At 41.8% G+C, this 19999-nt stretch overlaps 3 protein-coding genes across 3 annotated transcripts; 2 read left to right on the plus strand and 1 right to left on the minus strand.

Annotated features, from left to right (window-relative positions):
• Positions 1-917: 917 nt before the first annotated feature.
• Positions 918-3061, minus strand: LOC135164549 (uncharacterized). Its single transcript, XM_064125006.1, has 3 exons — positions 2933-3061; positions 2018-2879; positions 918-1921 (listed from the first exon to the last, which is right to left on the minus strand). The coding sequence occupies exons 1-3, from the start codon at positions 3059-3061 to the stop codon at positions 918-920; spliced, it is 1995 nt and encodes a 664-aa protein (XP_063981076.1).
• Positions 3062-8063: 5002 nt separating this feature from the next.
• On the plus strand, positions 8064-8855 carry LOC135164550 (uncharacterized). Its single transcript, XM_064125007.1, has one exon. The coding sequence runs from the start codon at positions 8064-8066 to the stop codon at positions 8853-8855; it is 792 nt and encodes a 263-aa protein (XP_063981077.1).
• A 15-nt stretch (positions 8856-8870) lies between these two features.
• LOC135164551 (uncharacterized) lies at positions 8871-11863 on the plus strand. The gene is made up of 2 exons (XM_064125008.1): positions 8871-11062; positions 11125-11863. Exons 1-2 carry the CDS (start codon positions 8871-8873, stop codon positions 11861-11863), a joined length of 2931 nt encoding a protein of 976 aa, XP_063981078.1.
• The last annotated feature ends 8136 nt before the right edge of the window (positions 11864-19999 follow it).

A 19999-nucleotide genomic window follows, 5' to 3' on the forward strand; every position in this document is an offset into this window, starting at 1 on the left:
TTAGAGGAACCTGATATCTCAAGTGAATGAATCCAGGAACATTTATGAATAGAAAATCGCCATTCTAAACGCTAAATAACAAAACGCCCTCTGCAAATTGTCGGCTCAAGTCTGATCAATGAGTGAAACACATAAATGATACATACGCTCATATGTCCATGTGTGAGCAGACTAATATATCTGTGATTGCTAAACTGGCCATCTTGAAAAAACTAGCGCCACCAACGGTAACTAGCGTCGCCAATTGCCAATTCGATTTTCAGAAACAAGTCGACTTGGCGCGCCCGGATTTTGGATGATTTGTCAATGAGTCGGGCAGTGACTGAATAACGCGTAAATCATTCGAGATCCATTTTCTCAAAGTGAATCCGCCCGCCTTGGTGAGACTTATTAGTTGGTCGCGTAATTCTATGGCCTATTGAATCGTGTCTGCCCCGGTCAGTACATCGTCAACGTAACTGTCGCGTTTAATAATTTGGCTTGCCAAAGGAAACTTACTTTTTTCGTCGTCCGCGAGTTGGTTAAGGACGCGAGTCACGAAAAATGGAGCTGATGGGCTGCCGAACGAAAACCACCGGAATCTTGTATGTTTGCAACCTTTCGTTTTCGTTTTCTCGCCACGGGACCGCCAGCGCGCTTCGCGCGCCGAATTTGAATTTATTCCGAAGTAGAACATGTAATATTTTCGATGGTGACTTATCATAACGATGAAACGAAACTACCTCATTTTCGGGCAACATGAACAATTCCATACATTCTACTAATTGATTGTTTAACTCACCATCGAAAATATTACATGTTCTACTTCGGAATAAATTCAAATTCAGCGCCCTGGCGATTTCGTCCACTATGAACCCGAACGACCAATAAGGAAAAAGTCTTACGCATGAAGTTAGCCAATGTCTTACGTAGCTACCTTAATTTATGTGCTTCTCCTTTAATAAATAGGATAATATTAACTGGTACTGCGCATCTTCTGGGTGAAGACGTATTTGTTTATACATCTTTTCGATATCTGCGAGGAACACAATTTGATGCTCGCGGAATCTTAACGCGATTTCGAAGCTACCATCTTGAACAACGGCTCCAACCATCAAACCGTCATTCAACGATACTCCTGTGCTCGTTTTTGCAGAAGCATTGTTGACTATGCGATGTTTTGTCGTTGAGCTAGAGTCTTTAATTACTACGTGATAAGGCAGAAAGCAATGCTTGTCTCGTATCTCATGAGCCTCAATACGAACTGCATGTCCTAACTGAATGGATTCGCGCATATTGTCAATATAATCGGATTTCAATGTTGGATTTTTCTTTAATTTACGTTCGAGAGCATAAAATTGACGCTCCGCGATTTTACGTGACTCGCCTAATTGCTTGATTTTTTCATTGAAGGGTAATCTTACTGTATAACGACCGGTTACAGGATCGCGCGTCGTAGTTTCTTGGAAATGTGGCTCGACTTCATGTTCTTCTTCGGAGAGGAATTTCTGATTTTGAACCTCTTCGATTTCCCAAAATTTAGTTAGCGATTTATGCAACGCGTTAAAGGACAGCATACATTGTCTAGGCTTGTTCGATTGAGTTGATGAATTGATTTTACCCGCGGGGATCAAACCTAACTTTGTTTTCTGCAACAAAGCTGTAGGTCCCGGAATTCTCTCTTGGCCGATGCACAGGACATGGAAAAACAATTCCACGCCGAGTAAAGCGTCGATTACTAGCGGCTTATTGAATTCGGGGTCAGCTAATGGTTTCCTTAATGGTACCTTAATTGTTCGCTTGTCAATGTACTCGTTTGGTAGGTGATTGCAGATGTTCGGCAATACGAGAAATTCTACTGTCTCTTTATAGCATGTGCATCGCGAATTAATTTCAGTTCGGACAGAATATTTTATACGCGTCTCTATTTGGTTTAACGTTTCTACCGGAATATCAATATGATTACGTGATAACTGCAGAAGCTTAACCAAGTCTTCCGTACTGATGTTTGACTGTGCTCCACTATCTCATAGCACACGTGCTTTTGCAAGATTTCCGTCTTGATTTTTGATGTTTATGACCGCGGCAGAAAGTACAGATTGCGGCGACACCAGCGCACTGTATGCTTTGTAAGCAACGCCATTAAAGTTCGCAGTTGAAGCTTCTGGTTGCGCGTTGCCCGTCTGATGGTTTCGCGTATTGAATTCGTTCGCATCGTAGTGCAGTAGCGTATTATGTTTTTTGCCACATTTTTTACACCCTGACCATTTACAGTCAGAGTTCGAATGGCCTACCTTCAAGCAATTGAAGCAGAGCTTGCTTGATTTGACCTTCTCGAAACGATCTTTAATGGAGAGATTCTTAAGCGAATCGCACATGTAGACCTTGTGCGAATCTTTGCGAATTGCGCATCCGTCTGATGATTGCACGACTGCAAATACTTGCTTTTTAACATTATTTAATTTCGAAGGTGGTACCGATTTATTGTCCAGATTAATACTTGCAACTTGGAGAATTTGGCAACGTTTCTCCAAAAAGGACGTGAATTCTTTCATCGTCGGCTTCTCGGTCCCGGTTACCGACTTTTCCCATTCTTGATGCGTAACGCGATCAAGTTTAGCCGTAAATGAATGGATTAACAACGTTTCCCATGTATCGCTGGGCTGCCCTAATGACTTTAGTGCGCGTAAATGCATGCTCATTGCATCAATAAATTTGCGGAGTTCTAGCGCGGACTCTTTCCCGATCGTCGGCAAATCCATGAGAGCGCGAACGTGCTTTTGAATTATAACGCGTTTATTGTCGTAACGATCTTTTAATAATTGCAATGCGACTTCGTAATTTTCCTCAGTCAACTCGAGTGAACTTATAATTTCCTCTGCTTCTTCTTTCAAGCAGCTCTTTAAATAATATAATTTTTGAATTTTACTTAAACTTGAATTGTATTGCGCGCCTCTTCCTCAATATGAACAACGTAGTACTCTTTGTACCGACCGAGGCACCACAAACCCGAGGCAAACAAAAATGTATCGACCCCCCACCCATATGTCCCATGCATCGGGGTCTGCCTTCCGAGACTCATTCTTTATACTTGTGCCGAGGTGACCACGTCAAAAAATTTTATAAAAAAAAAAATGTGTTTTCGGTGAAGAATTGTGTGTAAATTATGGGGAAAAGGAAATGTAAAAGTACGCACGAAGAATTAATGGACGAAGTCCTAGTGAAAAAATTCAAAAAGTTGGAGAGGAAATTTAAAAAACTGGAAAAATTGCGGCGTACTTCAAGATCAAGTAAGTTTTTTGGGTTTTCTATTCCACATGATATTCGTCCAATAGAATGGTAGATTGTCAGTTCGCGAAGTCTCAAAAAAATAAAATTATCAGCCTAGAAAGCTAGGCGATAGAAGTGAAACTTCATGGATGTCGATGGGCACTTGAAATTAAAATACACACCCTAGCCAGCAAGTTTTATGAGATAGAATTATTTGCCCGATAACCGAAGCTACTATTCATTATTGGGAAATTTCTAAGGGTGTTAGGTTAATGAAAAAAAAGTTAGTTGACGTTTTCGCCGCCATTTATAAAAAATTTATTCATTCACTTCCATACTTTCACGTTCAAGAAAAGATACAATTGGTTTGTAATATGACACATATAAAATGAAAACTCGTGATTGTAAATTATTTAAATACCTTGAGAAAATTGCATCGATTGTAGTGCCTGATCTGGTTGTTGAGTCTTTGGGATTATTATTCATTTTTTGATTAAATTTACTTTCTAAAAATTGTACAAGTGGCTGAGCTTCTTTCAAGGCAAAATTTACATTAAAATTACCACTTAAAATCATGGGCATAGTGTTCAAATCTTCTTCTAATTCTGCTGCGCCAAAGGGAGTGTACGCCAATAATTCTCTATGTATAAATTTTATGATATATTCTTATGAAATAATAATTTTATGAAATCTTCTGATATCTTAATTCTTTGGTTCGATACTGCAGCCAAGCCTTAATTGTTCTCTTGTTGATGAGACCACTCAAATAACTGGACTTGGGAATTTTCTTTTTCTTAATGTGTACATTGATGCAATGATCGTCATCAAGATGTCGTGCAAGATGTTTCATCATTGTATCCACTTCAACTGAAACATTGATGATCTATCCATATATTCCATATTGTCCATGTCCATGCCGTAATCGCCGTATTTGCATGAATTGAATTCTCGGTGATATCAGTCTTTCTGATACCAAATCGAGGGGTGGAAGATGGGCAGGTATTTGTACATATGAGAAGCCATTATATACTGACAGTATTGGGATAGAATTAGCGTTGAGTGTTCGAAGGCAGGTGTAGCAAATTTTCATTTCATCTCTATTCATTGTTGGTACAATTGTGTCTAAAATCTCACTATGTTGATTGGCTGGAGCTCTCAAATCCTCTTGGAACCACAATCGATCACAGATAGAGCAAGGAAAAGTGAAAGAATTATTCTTGAATTTTTCTCAAATTCTTCATGTATATTCTTAAATTGGGTGAAGTCTTTGTAAGGGAGGTTAGGGTTCATGGTTATGCTTCTCACGTCATCCTCTCTTGCTGATGGCCCTGGGATGTCTGCATCAACCCGTGGAACAAACATACAGTGGAAAATTCTATTTACAGCGTTTAACGTTGCGGAAGGCTCATTACCATCGCCCAAATTATTGGTCTGTTCGATTTCGTCTACCAGTGAAGGGTTCAGAGGTGGTTGTAAATTTATAGCCCTCTTCCTTGCTCGGTATTCCCGGACACGTTCAACACTGGTTTTCGGGATTTGCTTCACTTTATTTAGTTTATTGTTTGAACGCAGTCGATCTCTGTATTTCTTACACAACTGAGCATCGGATTTAGGCATGATGTACAGCTCTGATTAATATTTTTTAGACTATTTAATAACACTTCTCACTTATCTATATAACCTTGAAGACTTAGACACACTATATAACCTCGATAAACAACAAATGCTGCACCACTCTTGAAATATATGTATATCTTAATAAAACAAGCAGTCTACAACAATATTCGCTATACGTGTAGTGTAGGCAGAAATTACAATTTGTAATCTCTCGTGCACTCCCGCGCTCAGCATACGGCCTACGCATGCGCTTCGCTTGCGCCTGCGCATCAGTGCGATTCCTCTGCGCATCAGTTCCATTCCTTTGCGTCGGCGCACTCGAATGTCAGTATGCGCGGTCTGCGCAGGCGCTCCGGAGCGCGTGCAAATTTGAGTCGCCACAATGCGTATGCGTACGTACATTGTGGAGTTACCGACCGTGCTCTCCCTTCCCCTACCTCTTCCCATGACACACAGGGCTCATTTCGTCAGAGCGAATTCCCCTCTACGCACGCTACCCCACTCTCATCTTTTCCTACTCCGAGTCTATCGCGTTTTTCTTTCTCTCTCATGTCTCCTTCAGTCCGGCTGCCCCACCATGCGCGCTATCCCCTCCCTTTTTCTGTCTCTTTTTCGTTACATACGATATTCGATTTACACCCCAACGAGCCCAAAGAAGTTTCACTTCAAAAAAAAAGAAGAACATAATTATAATGATTGTACGGTAATAGACTTGTCTTTACCGACACATAGGGGCATTTTAACTGCTGCCACTGACGGTGGCTGCACTTACCGTGGGCCCCTCGTCGCTCCGGTGGACATGTCGCTGTCGCCGATTGCGTGGCCGGACCCAAAAGACGCTTGCGACGGAAAAGCTTTTTTTTGAAAGCCCAACTGTCAGTTAGAAAGTCTCTGTGAAAGTGTACACTGTGTGATCATATCGATCAGGATTTATATCCACTTTGTTAACAACCGATCTGTCTCGCAAAAAAATTAATTGGATTGAATAAGTGATCCCTAATGCCATTTCGGTTACATCACGAATTATTTAAACAATTCAACATCCACAAATTAAACAACGCGATCTCGAGATCAGTGGTCCGTAGCCTCTTGGTTAGCCACACAAACACTTCACGAACGGTGAAAGTTAATTGTGTATCCTAAACAATCAATATTAACAACTGATCAAGACATAATCAAATCTCAAAATCATTTAAAATAGCCGCGAATTAATTCCGAAATAGAGACTAGTGTGCGTGTGTGTGTGTATGTGTGCGTGTTGACGCATAAACTGTCGTATTTCTTGCGTCATTCGCAGTTATCTTTATAAACTATTTAATAAACTTGGGTTTTTTATGCCGAAAGGCTTTTTCCCAACTAAAATATTGTGTTCTGATTTTATTCATTAATATTCCTCAAAATTTATTGCAACCACCATACCACCAAGGGTATGATAGTATTCATCGATTATTCATGGTGCCTCCTGTGAGGTGTAATTGCTACCTCAATTAAAAACTGCGAGTGACGTGAGGAATTCGTGTGGTAGCGAATAAGAAAGACAGTTTTTTGAAAAAAACGCTCAGCCGAAGCTCAAGAGCATTGTGACGTGCATCCGGATTGATAGCAGCCAACACTTCCGGTGGACAAATCACCAGCGCGCTCAAGGGGACATCGCTGGCTACCGATCATCTAAAAGATAAGTGATCATCTAAACATCATCTATCGATATCTATTTGCTACCTTTCTCACAATCAAACATCCATTCTAAGAATCAGCGGATTCGACGTGAATTTAACTCTTCCTCTCACTCATTTAAATAATATTTAACAAAAAAATCGGCAATTTAATTTAATTAAATAACCTATAAATTATTGAACATGTAGCATGCCCCAGAAGACGAAAAACATTTCACTCATTTGCGGGAGAAATTAAATCTCCTCATTAACCAAACCGAAAAATTAGAAAATTATCTCGACGGTTTGAATATTGAAGCGATAAATGCGAAAGTACGTCTGGATCGTTTAACCTCGTACTATGAAAATGCCGGGAAATACAATGATAAATTATGCGTGAAATATCCCGACGATCCTCTCCTAAACGAGTTCGAGCAAATCGAATCGCGCTATTTTGAAGTGGCCAGTGCGAGTGAAAAATTAAGACAGAGCGCGCCTCTTCTAAGCTCTACGGCTAACTCCGGTAACATCACAATTACCGAGCGGCAGGAGCTACCGAGACTCCCCAAAATTCGTATCGCTGTCTTCGATGGAAAACGCGAAAATTGGGCTAACTATAAAAATAAATTCATCGCATTGGTTCACTCGCGATCCGATATTAGCGACGCGATCAAGTGCAGTCAACTCTTTGACTCCCTTACCGGCAAAGCCCTCGCCAAGGTCAGGCAATTCGATCCTAGCGAAAAGGATTATCCGAAGGCATGGCAAACCCTTTTAGATTTCTACGATCACAAGCGTATGGTGGCCGTAGAACATCTTCACGCCATTCTTGACCTTCCTCAGGTCCAGAAAATGTCGGCTGACGAGCTATCAGCTTTGATAGATCAAGCTCGTCAGCATCTTCTCATTTTGGAAGGCCTCGATGTGCAAGTAAACGATGATCTGGTCGTATGCATCATCGAGCGTTGTCTTCCCCCTGTCCTCCGAAGTCGATGGCAAGACACACTCGAGATGGACACCCTCCCCAAATTGAATGACCTCTTCAAGTTCATTCAGAATGCCATTTTCAAGCAACAAGCTTTTGAACATTCGGCTGCATCTAGCCGAAATCACATCAATAAAAAACGGGTAGGAGAGAATCTCTCTCAACCATCTCATAAGGTTCCCAAAAGATCCCATACTTTCGTTACTTCAGCAACAGCTGAAACCCCTGCATCATTTTCTAAGTGTCCCAGCTGCACTGAGTCCCATCGTCTTTATAAATACCCAACCTTCAACGGACTCAGTACCCAAGATCGTTGGAACCTCACTCGAAAGGTCAAGGCTTGTCAGAACTGTTTGTGGATTCATCAGTTCCCTTGCAAAAGTAACCAGCGATGTAAGAGGTGTAATCGGAATCACCACACGCTGTTACACAATGAGAGAGGTTCTCAACAACAAAAAACTCCGGAACCATCTTCGTCAAACATTGGACATCAATGACTAACGGTCCAATCGTATGCGTCGGTCGCGTTCCCGTCAGATTCCCAGTTAATGACCACCGCGATGGTCAAACTTATTGATAATCGTGGAAAAATCGTGTTAGCCCGTGCACGTTTAGATTCGTGTTCGACCGTGAATTTAATCACCCAACATTTTGCGCAATCCCTTCGGTTAAACACCATTAGCTGTTCAGTTAATATCGGCGCGGTAGATGGCTTGTGCACCATTGCAGAAAAGTACGGTCAATTAGAAATACGGTCGAATCACAATGATTTTACGCAATGGTTGAATTTTCTGATTGTACCTCAAATCGCAGAGAGGATTCCCAGCGAAATGTTTCCCCGACAACTATTCGATATCCCCAAAAATCTTAAGCTAGCCGACCCTCAGTTTCATCTGCCCAGAGCGGTCGATCTGTTAATCGCGTCGAATACAATGTTGTCAGTGCTCTCGGTAGTGCAAATTAAACTCCCTCATAAAGACTCTAGCATTGTGATTCAAAAAACCCGATTGGGATGGATCGTCGCCGGAGGATCCGAAATCATATCGTCGTCCACTAACTCGCCGTGCAATGTCGTAAAACTCGACAAACTCATCGAACGTTTTTGGGTCATCGAAGACTTCGATCATGACCCAGTAAGATCTCCCGATGAAATTTCGTGCGAGCAACATTATTTGACGCACACCAAACGGGACGTCACGGGTCGCTATATAGTTCGTCTCCCATTCAGAGATTCCAAATTCAGTCTGGGAGAATCTCGCATACAGGCCCTCAAACGGTTTCAGGCGCTAGAGCGAAAACTTTCAGCTAAGGCTTCACTGAGACTGGAATACACCAGGGTAATGGAGGAGTAAATTTCTGTCGGTCATATGACTCTGTGTGACGAGATCGAAGGGGGATGTTATCTTCCTCACCATGCTGTCATCCAGGAGTCCAGTGAGACCACCAAAGTTCGAGTCGTGTTCGACGCCTCCGCGAAGACTTCTACGGGCATTTCCCTCAACGACACTCTTCTTGTCGGGCCCACGATCCTTAATCCCATCTTTGAGCAAGTCCTTCGATTTCGCGTTCATCGGTATGTCATTACGGCTGACATTGAGAAAATGTACCGTCAGATTCTCGTCCATCCGGAAGATCGTCAATTTCAGAAGCTTTTATGGACCCATCATGGCCAACTTCGAACATTTCAACTAATTACTGTCACTTTCGGGACAGCCTCGGCCCCCTTTCTCGCGGTTCTTACCATGCAACAGCTTGCTCGGGACGAAGCAGAGCATTTCCAACGCGCTAGCAAACTCTTACTTCGCGATTTTTACGTCGATAATTTTATCTCCGGTGCAGATTCTCTCGACGATCTCCTAACCATCCGGGATGAGATGATGGCATTGTTAGCTCGCGGCGGTTTCAAAATTCGTCAATGGGCATCCAACCACAGCGCGGTACTCAATTCCATACATAAAAAATTCTTCGACCTGGATTGTCTGGTCAGAACTGACTCAATTCAAAAAACTCTAGGTATCATCTGGGACGCCGAAAGCGACGTCCTTCGATACACCATTGCCCAAGTGAACCCGAATGTTTCCGCAACCAAACGGAAACTCCTCTCTGAGCTATCCAAAATTTTCGACCCATTAGGTTTATTAGGTCCCATAACTCTTCTCGTGAAGACCCTCATCCAGGATTGCTGGAAGGCAAAAATCACATGGGATGAGTCGCTTCCTCAGGATATCCATTCCAAATGGAGATCATTAGCATCTCAGCTTCCACGCTTCCAAGACGTGGTCTTCTCGCGTCAGATTCTGATTCCGAACGCTGTAAGCATCGAACTTCACGGATTTTGTGATTTGTCCATCAACGGCTACGGAGCCTGTCTGTGTATTAAGTCTCAGGACTCTCAGGGCACTGTCGTGATTAGATTGATCTGCAGTAAATCTCGAGTAGCCCCTCTGAAAGGAGTCACAATTCCGCGTTTAGAACTTTGCGCAGCCTCCGTTCTCAAAAGGCTATATGTCGAGACTAGGGCTCAAATAGAATTTTCGATCGATCAGGTATACTTATGGTCGGATTCCACCATCGTGCTGTGTTGGTTAAAGAAGGCTTCTCATCTTCTGCGTACCTTTGAAGCGAACCGGGTCGCAGATATTCAAACTTTAGGAGATGAGGTTATCTGGAAACACATCCGATCCGAGGATAATGCCGCTGATGCCCTATCCAGAGGACAGATGCCTTCAGAATTTCTAAAAAATGCACTCTGGACTACCGGGCCCGAATGGCTACTCCATAATCCAACACAATGGCCAAATTCAATCATACCTTCAAACCTTCAAGTTCTGGCATTAAAGAAAGGCATTTTCCTCCTGGCTGAGGCATCTCCAGAAGCGATATACGCGCGATTTTCCAATTTTGAACGGCTTACACGGGTTATTGCGTGTATCCTCCGATGGAAAAAATCGGAAATTCCGCGTTCGAACTCCTTTTCAATTGACGAGCTCCAAGAAGCCGAATATCGTATCTTAGCTATGGTCCAGCGCGAACGATTTTCCAACGAACTACGAAAGCTAGCCGCGACCCACGATTCCAGCGAATCAGTCCGACCGCGTCGAACAGGGACTCCTTTTGACCAATTACATCCCTTCATTGACGACAAGGGAATTCTACGGGTAGGTGGACGCCTCACCCAGTCGGAACTTCCGTTTAATCGGAAACACCCCATTTTACTACCAAGTAAACATCTCGTCATTGATATGCTCATTCGCCGAGTTCATCAGTCAAACTACCACGCCGGGATTCAGACTACCCTGTATGTCCTTCGATCCAAATGTTGGATTCTCAATGGCAAGGATCAAATCAGGAAAATTATTCATTCCTGCCTTGAATGTATCCGCCAGAGACCAAAATTTGCCCATGCTCAGATGGCAGATCTCCCAAAATTCCGTGTTAACGAAGCCCCAGCATTCGCGAAAACAGGCGTCGACTTCTTCGGGCCAATTCCGATCAAAGAGAAGAAGGATCTCAATCGATCTTTTTTGAAGGCATACGGATGCGTTTTTATATATATGGTGTCGAAGGCAGTTCATATCGAACTTGCCATCGACCTTTCGGCTTTCTTGCGGCCTTCCGTAGGTTCGTTAGTAGAAGAGGAGTTCCGGAACACATGTACTCCGATAACGGCACGAACTTCGTCGGGGCGAACCGAGAACTCAACGAATTATACAATCTGATCTCGAGTCCTGATTTCGAAGAAACTGTGGGCGCGTACGCGACATCTAAACGCATCCGTTGGCATTTCAATCCACCATTATCTCCCCATTTTGGCGGGATTTGGGAAGCAGCCGGAAAGAGTTTCAAACATCATTTGAAACGCGTTTTAAAAGACCATAAATTAACCTATGATCAATTAAATACTCTCTTAATAGAAATTGAATCAATTTTGAATTCCCGACCGTTGTGTGCTCTTTCGGCTGATCCCAATGATCCCATAGCTATAACCCCAGCACATTTACTTATTGGTCGTCCATTCAATCAATTACCCGAAAGATCTTCTTCCTCAGTTGCAGTTAATCGCTTGTCCATTTATAATTTCATCACCAAGGCCAAACAGGACTTTTGGAATAAATGGCACAAGGAGTATCTGCACGAACTGCAAACTCGCCACAAGTGGCAGGATTCCACAGCTGAGCTCAAGGTGGGGGCAGTAGTGCTTTTAATGGACGATCTCCTCACTTGTGCTCGATGGTCGCTGGATGTCATCACTGAGGTGTTTCCTGGCAGTGACGGAATCGCTCGGGTGGCAACCATCAGAACCACAAATGGAACATTCAAGCGCAACATTACCAGATTGTGCATGTTGCCAATGACTTAGTTTTTAAGTTGTATCCATTATTTGTACGCGTCACGAGGCAGTTAGATGAAGACTGACCCGCGACCGAACTTATACATCCTTTGTCAAACGTTTTTTCACTGCTTCGCAACTGTTCAGTGAACATTCGGGAGTATGTACGGTAATAGACTCGTCTTTACCGACACATAGGGGCATTTTAACTGCTGCCACTTACGGTGGCAGCACTTACGATGGGCCCGTCTAAGGTATGATTTAGGGAGGTATTCTCAAGCTTTGATGTCGCCGACAAGAAAACAGGGGACAAGTACCTCCGGAAGCCGTGCGCGGCGCTGTACACCGTCTTGCCCTCATGCGCGTTTCGTCCCCGCCACTCGGCAATTTCTGCGGTGGAGCGTTCGAATCTCGGCGAAGGCACTCAATTTTTTTTTTTTACAATTTCTCCCAACAAAAGGTTGGCATGGAAATTACAAAATTAGGATGAAAAACATGGATAAAGAAAGGATAAATGGCGATTTTTAAAAGAATCTCTTCATTCATTGATACATTCTGGCTCACGATTTTTCATTTTCGCACAAATAAAATATTTACGGGGAGACTCTTTCCACGTCACCCAAGAGGTAGAGTCATCGACGCGTTTTATTTAAAGTGGTATCCCCCGTAGGCCTAATCCACTAAGTCGAGGGATGGACAATCGTTCTGATTTGCACACCTGGAAGCGTAAAGAAATAAATAACGTGAGAAACATGTAAGTCCCATCACCTACTGTCTTCTCAACTTACCAATAACCATTGCATCAGAATAAAAAACATATTCAAGATTGTAGAACACAATCGTCAAGAGCTGGAAGACCCAATGGAGCTCCGGGAACCCATCCTAGTGATTATTGTGGTCCTTGAATAAGTGAGTTTCAGCTGAAACAGTGTATCGTTCATTAGATATGTCGAGAAATGAGCCAAGTTGAAAGTTTCCACCTATTTTGAAATTCATGATCATGCATTTGACCAATTTCAAACTCATGATCATAAATTTAAAATTGGTAAGAAGGTTCAACTTGTTCCAAAGGCATACATTAATGTACATATTTATGATATTCAACTTCCCTTTGATGAATGCATCTTCTGAGAATTGTTTGCCACGTGCTTGATAGTCCTTCACGTTGGAGAATTTTTCCGTTTCCCAGCAGACTGTGCAGAAGTTCTCATGAAACCGCTTCTAGATGCGTATTCCACCACGACTTCCGGTTGAGACATGTTCAACGCCAAAACGTGCACACGCAAGTCCAGGAATTTGCGAATGCACATTTTGACTAAATCGTGCTTTGAACAAAAACAAAGGGATAGCTCGGGTGGAATCTGCTCATTGATCGCTGTCGCGAGGCATTCCAACACATTTGGTGTCTGCAGAACTCTCGTCCCGGCACTCTGCATTAAGGGGTTATTCTCATGTGAGCACTTCAAAAAATCGATTTTTTTTTTTTTTGATATTTTGACAGTAAAACCTATTGAAAACATGCTGTGAAAAATTCAGACCGAAATTCATAGTATTTGATAAGTTACAGCTCATAGTCGCCGACGTGTCGTAAGCGATTGTCTACCAGGCTTTCAACTTCAAACGCGTTTTTCTCGAATCATCATTTTCTGAAACGGTCAAGGTCCTACAAGAAAAAGTATTCAACCGATTGCTTTAAAATTTACATATGTTCTTCTACTCATTTATAGTTATCGTCCCTACCACAATTGTTTATTTTCGACAATATCTTCATATTTTTTTTAAACGATTTGTAACGAAAAAGAAGGAGATTTTCGTGATTTTTTTTTTGAAGTTCGATATTTTTTTTTGTTTTTAATGAAATTGATTATATTTGGTAGGGACGATAGCCACAGATCTACTGAATAATAATCCATTCGATTTTTTTATGTCAGACAACATGAACAGCCGCTATCACCTTGACCAGTGAACTACCTTTTTTTGTTGGGGACTACTTTGACTTAAAAAAAATATATGTTAAAAATGTAAAAAACGAAAAAAAAAATTTTTTTCGTATATTTCAAAATACAAATAAGAATATATCGAAAAATCAACATGATTGAAGTTTGTTGTCGCATAAAAAAAAAATTCCGAAAAAGTGGTAAAATATAGGCGTTCACATGAGAATAACCCCTTAAACTCTCTGAAATCAACGTGATTTCATGGAGTTGGCCCGTTGGGTGAATTAAGCCTCCTCTGCGGATCTCTTCTGTCCACGGATACGGGAGAGAAGTGTCGATACCAGGAGCAGCGAGTGCGGTATTACACTCTTCACAGGATCCGTGAAGCTTGCGCGCAATCCAACCCGCCAGGAAGTAGACACCATACTGTTGGGTTATTGACAACTGACACGCTTCTAATGCGAGATTTGACATCGCACCATTGTCCTCTTCTACCAGCGTGGTCTCTTTATTACGTCCCCTGAAACAGTCGACGTAATAAGCTTCATCGTCATCTGCGTACGAAGAGTTCTTGCTGACCTTCAAAAACATAGCCACTGCTAGAAGTCGGAATTTGTGACGCAAACGAACTGGACGAGGGTGCATGTCACCAGCTCTGGCTTGAGAAAACAGATTCTCGCAGGGACTCGAACCGAACCGACTCGGGAGGAAGTATTCCATTTTCCCGGTGAGCACGTATTGTTCGTGGAATTGCAACGTAGCTAGAGTCGACATCTCTATGCCACGTTGAATTGGTTTCCGTTGAGGAGGCTTGCTGAATGTCAAAGCCTTCACTAGCTCCACAAACTCCGTCAGTTTCTTCCTCCTATCACTACTTGTTTCGTGCTTCAATCACGAAAAAAGGATGAGTTTGTTTATACATTTTTTAGCGTTGAGTGACTCGGATGATCGGATGGAGAAAAAACATTTTTTTTGACATCTGTTGGGGAAAACCCCATGGACCCTTTGTTCAGAAAATTCCTCATTTTAACAATTCCATCTTTCAGTCCCCATCCATAGCTCTTGATAATAAAAAAACACTCTCTCAGTACTCTGCCACCTAATCCCTTGCTAGCCGGGCTTTATGACTCTAAATTTTCCCATTTTGCTAGAGAAGGTTGCCGATACCTTCTCCAACACAAACCTACATTTTTATGACCTACCTTTTTCTTTGCCCAACACCCCCAAAAACGAGACAAGATTGAAACTACCAAAATCAGTTGAACTCCACCAAGTGAACGTGCAACATCACCATCAGAATTTTTATACATCCGGGTCACTCCATTTTCAGTAAAAACTAAATATTGAGAAAATTGTTAAAAAACAGAATCATACCGCATTCCACATGCAAACTTTATTGTGTAATACTGTGTTCGTTTTATAATAACATTAAGATAAATAAATTTAATCTTTGTGACAGTTCTTACACTATTTGTCGTTTTATTTCTTTCAAGCGAGGTTAATTCTTTAGCTTGAGAAGTGCGCGGGATGTTTAACTAATTTCACGCACACTACTCCTGGTGTCGTTCCCGAGGGCTTCACTCTTATGTCTCCCAGACATAATGGAGTACCATTCATGGACTTGAAGAATGAACCACCCTGTGGTTTCCGCTGCTGGAGGAACCGTTGATTCTCCGTTCTTTGCCAAGAGAGTTAAAGCTTTCCCAACCTCTGTAGAGAAAACCTCACGGGCAAGCCTGACATTCATTTTATTGAATTTACCAGGCTGCAAATGTTCCACCTTCAATTTGTAGGCGACTGTAATTCCCCCACGTCCATAATTGTTATTCTCGACCAGCGACGCAACATGCTGCATGGAAATGATCATCCCAGGGAGATTGTTGGCGCGTTTTATCTCAGCGGGGATGTAAAAATCCGTCCTCTCCAGTTGACACCACATATTTTTCAGGAGATGCTCACGATCTGGAGCCATCCATAGTCGTTCTCCTTCCTGGAGAGGATGAGGGCAAGACGGGATGCATTGGTTTTGAATGCAATGAACCCCTTGAGAATTCCACAATGCTTGATTACCAGGTCCTGAATCTGATGACAAACATACAACATGGAGCTCGGCATCAGCAAGCAGTTGAATGATGTGCAATAGATAATTCCACAGTTTCTTAGCATCAATAGATGCACCTGTTAGTGCATAAGAAACTGGCTGCTTCCAGTGTGAAGAAACTCCACGAGCCACGACTGCCAGAGCATGGGAAGCTTGTGTAGCCGCTTCCGTTTCATCTCTAGCAAGTTCTGGAGTCACTAAACCAATGAATTTTTTCACTCCACGGTCGTATTCCACTGCCGGATGGATCGCCATTTCGTCGAAGCTCAAAACACAGAGACGAGCATTGGGAGTTTCATCCTGAGCCACTTTCTCTCCAAGCCATTCGATAATGTCAGGTGTCACGCCCGGCTCAAAAGTAATGTAAGAAATCCTCCGGAAGATCGTCGTATATGCGGGTAATGGGAAATGTTCCTCCTCCCGCAAATATTTATAGCCAGCAACACGAACTTGACACAATATTCGGACTGCTTTCCGGATGGTTTCTTCAGACCAACGTCGGGTGTTCGAGGTTGGATCGTCGCATTGCATGAAAAGAATTTGGTCATCATTGAGAAACTTCTTAAGATTAGTCCTCAAAGTCTCCACTTTCTGTTCAGCATCCCGGGCCTACGCGGAAAAAGGGTTGCTTAGAATATGAATACCATAGGGGAATATTTTCGATCATAAAATGACCAACACCTTATGGAATTGACTTTAAAATTATCACAACTCCCATTTAGCCCGGATGACTTCAGCCTCTCGCCTTACGACTCCATCCATCCACCCTGGAAACCCCCTTTTTTTCTTTCAATTCCTGAATAAAAATAATATCAATTGAAATTACCTTTTTTTCTGCTGCTGCGAGCTTTCTCTCTGTTGCCACATTGTCGCTTTTCAATTCTTCAATATTGGCTCTCAAAGCAGCAATTATATCGCAATACTCTGGTGGAGTCATATATTGAAGGCGTTCAATATCACGATGATCGTCGATCATCCCCTCATCCTGATCAACAATGCCAGAGAAGGCTGAGAGACAAGCTTCCATCGAAGTCTCCTCAGGGCTGCCCGCTAGAGTTGTGAGTCCTGAAAACAATACGATGATTATCAAAAGCGATAAATGCATTGTTAAAAAACATTAAATTATTATCTGTAAATGCAAAATAGCTTTGAAAAAAATATTTCAAAATTGTTAACGAACTTAATGAATCTTCCATAAAAACTCCTGGTGAAACAGAGTCCATTAGAATATTGAAAACCCATTGGCTGATAGACATGATCATTGGGGATTTTTTTTTCGTTATTTAATTTTTTAATGATCCTCACTTCCCAATCTATCAATCCACAAATGGTCAACTATCCCACTTATTTCTTCCTTAGTCAAAAAATGGAAAAAAATAATAATGGAACTTTCGTAATGGTGGTCCATTTTAATCCAGATGTCCACATTACCTCAGAATTCCTTGATCATTGTTCTTATTGATTTTAAATTACTTACGTTGCCTTTTTGGTGGACGTCTTATGAAAATATCTGGCACAGCATCCTTCTTCAGCGTCTCCTTATCGCCCTTCCTTTCCCATTGATCGTTGCCAAAGTGTCCCTATGATCAATCGATTGTTAAACAAAATAAATTTATTGGCGAACGAGATAATAAAACCAAATTGTTGTTTTTGCACCTCGCACAACTGACATTCCACTGTGGATGCTTTATCACTTGGCAACAAATCACCACAATTTTCCAGCCATTTCCTTCGTCTATCGGTTTTTTTCTCAGATGGAAGAGAGAAAAACCGATAACTGTCCCTCGATGAATTTTTACAATTCACAATTGCACAAGATTTCACCATTTTCACAAAATTTAATTCGCACACGATGTGTAAATCGATTCCTACAGGTCTCGATAGAGTAAAACAATGGGCGATCGCGAATCATAAACAAATCTCCCCCCCACTCCAACGCCCCTTCGTGAATTTACTTCCAAGATTTTGAATATTACTAGCATCCCATTATTCCTAATCAATAGAAAAATAGATTATTGTATAATTCATTATCAAATCGTTTAGTAATTCGCGGGAATCAGTGGGAAAATCATGGGGAAAGGGATACTAAATTAAACAAAAACTAACATGATTCTTATTATTTGTGTTTTTCCTTTATTTTCTTCTTTTTAAAAAATTTTTTTACATTCATTTTTTAAAATTATTTTGCATTTTAAAAAATAATCGCAGCAGCGCCGAACAGCTTAGAAGAGTGGGGTTGACCAAGAGTTGAGGGGAAGGTAAAAGTGCCCGCCGCGCGCCCTCGTGGCGCTTGCGGGACCTTGTCCCCTGTTTTTCACTTTAGAATACCTGCCTAAATCATACCTTAGGCCCGTCGTCGCACCGGTGAACATGTCGCTGTCGCCGATTGCGAGGCCGGACCCAAAAGACGCTTGCGACGGAAAAGCTTTTTTTTGAAAGCCCAACTGTCAGTTAGAAAGTCTCTGTGAAAGTGTACACTGTGTGATCATATCGATCAGGATTTATATCCACTTTGTTAACAACCGATCTGTCTCGCAATGAAAATTAATTGGATTGAACAAGTGATCCCGAATGCCATTTCGGATAAATCACGAATTATTTAAACAATTCAACATCCACAAATTGAACAACGCGATCTCGAGATCAGTGGTCCGTAGCCTCTTGGTTAGCCACATAAACACTTCACGAACGGTGAAAGTTAATTGTGTATCCTAAACAATCAATATTAACAACTGATCAAGACATAATCAAATATCAAAATCATTTAAAATAGCCGCGAATTAATTCCGAAATAGAGACTAGTGTGCGTGTGTGTGTGTGTGTGTGTGTGTGTGTGTGTGTGTGTGTGCGTGTTGACGCATAAACTGTCGTATTTGTTGCGTCATTCGCAGTTATCTTTATAAACTATTTAATAAACTTGGGTTTTTTATGCCGAAAGGCTTTTTCCCAACTAAAATATTGTGTTCTGATTTTATTCATTAATATTCCTTAAAATTTATTGCAACCACCATACCACCAAGGGTATGATGGTATTCATCGATTATTCAAAGATGGAACAAGAGAAATACACTTGTCTATAAAAGTTTTCTGTCTTGTTACTATGCTCGAGCATTTTATGCGTAGAGCATGGTTTACCTTGTGACGTTACTGGGCGCTTACCCATTGAACAACTGACAAGCTCTTACTTGTCAGAGAGAATTTTCAGAATCTCATAACACAAGGGGCCTCCCTTGTTGGGAAGGGGGGCCAAAAACAATCGATTTTTTAATCGATGATGGAATTTTTAATTCCTCAATGACGGAATTTTTTAATTCCATAACAACGGAATTTTTTGTTTAATTCTTTAGTTCATATTTATATACGTATTATATTGTGACCTTTTTTCCTAATTATTAATATTTTATTGGGAATCGGGTCAAATATTAAATAATAATGGGGCAGAGGCTATTACATTAAATATATTCATTTAGAATAATAATTAATAGATTCTACAATATTGTGTCCAGATTACAATAAAGCAAATAATGCCTGTTTCTTGGAATTCTCAGGGGGGGGCAGGCAGGTCGCTTGTCGGACCACTTTTATATAAAACAAACTAAAGGGGGTGGCTCTATATTATAGAAAAAAGGGGGGAATTGAGGGATCCAATAATAATAATACGAATAATACAATGATGAGATTAATGATAATTAGAAAAGAATAATGTTAATTATCACCGTTGGAGGGGTTCCGGGAAACGTAATTAGGGGAGATGATGCCGCTGGGCGATGAGGGGAAAAGAAAGGGTACTCACTCGGGTGATGCCAATTTTCCGGTTTCCTGGGGGTTTTGTCCTCCTTATTTGGGGTCCTTCGGGTTTTAAGCCTCTTCCTGGGGGGCAACAGGTTGATCCTGGTTCAGGGTGAGCCTTTCTTCTAGCTCGGACGATCCTGGGCCACTTCACTGTTTCTCCGCGATTTATTTTATTATAGGATTGATTGACGCACTGACGCTATTGACAGCTGAACGACGAGTGACGAGTAATTGGCCACTTGAGGAACTCCTTGAAGTATTCGGGGGTCCTCGGCCCATTTTCGTCCATTTCCGGGGTGAGTTAATCGCCTTCCCCTGATCCCCCCATCGATGCTT

The sequence above is a fragment of the Diachasmimorpha longicaudata genome, chromosome 7 (assembly GCF_034640455.1).
Source record: "Diachasmimorpha longicaudata isolate KC_UGA_2023 chromosome 7, iyDiaLong2, whole genome shotgun sequence".
Taxonomy (NCBI): Eukaryota; Metazoa; Arthropoda; class Insecta; order Hymenoptera; family Braconidae; genus Diachasmimorpha; species Diachasmimorpha longicaudata.

What these genes read in the sequence shown, in the direction of transcription:
- LOC135164549 (XM_064125006.1), bottom strand. Translation starts at nt 3,061, where the DNA reads ATGAGTCTCGGAAGGCAGACCCCGATGCATGGGACATATGGGTGGGGG. An exon ending in TTGTTCATATTGAGGAAGAG is followed by an intron (nt 2,880 to 2,932) that starts GCGCGCAATACA and finishes TATTATTTAAAG; the next exon opens with AGCTGCTTGAAAGAAGAAGC. An exon ending in CGGAAATCTTGCAAAAGCAC is followed by an intron (nt 1,922 to 2,017) that starts GTGTGCTATGAG and finishes ATATTCCGGTAG; the next exon opens with AAACGTTAAACCAAATAGAG.
- LOC135164550 (XM_064125007.1), top strand. Translation starts at nt 8,064, where the DNA reads ATGGTCAAACTTATTGATAATCGTGGAAAAATCGTGTTAGCCCGTGCA.
- LOC135164551 (XM_064125008.1), top strand. Translation starts at nt 8,871, where the DNA reads ATGACTCTGTGTGACGAGATCGAAGGGGGATGTTATCTTCCTCACCAT. An exon ending in TGCGTTTTTATATATATGGT is followed by an intron (nt 11,063 to 11,124) that starts GTCGAAGGCAGT and finishes GGCCTTCCGTAG; the next exon opens with GTTCGTTAGTAGAAGAGGAG.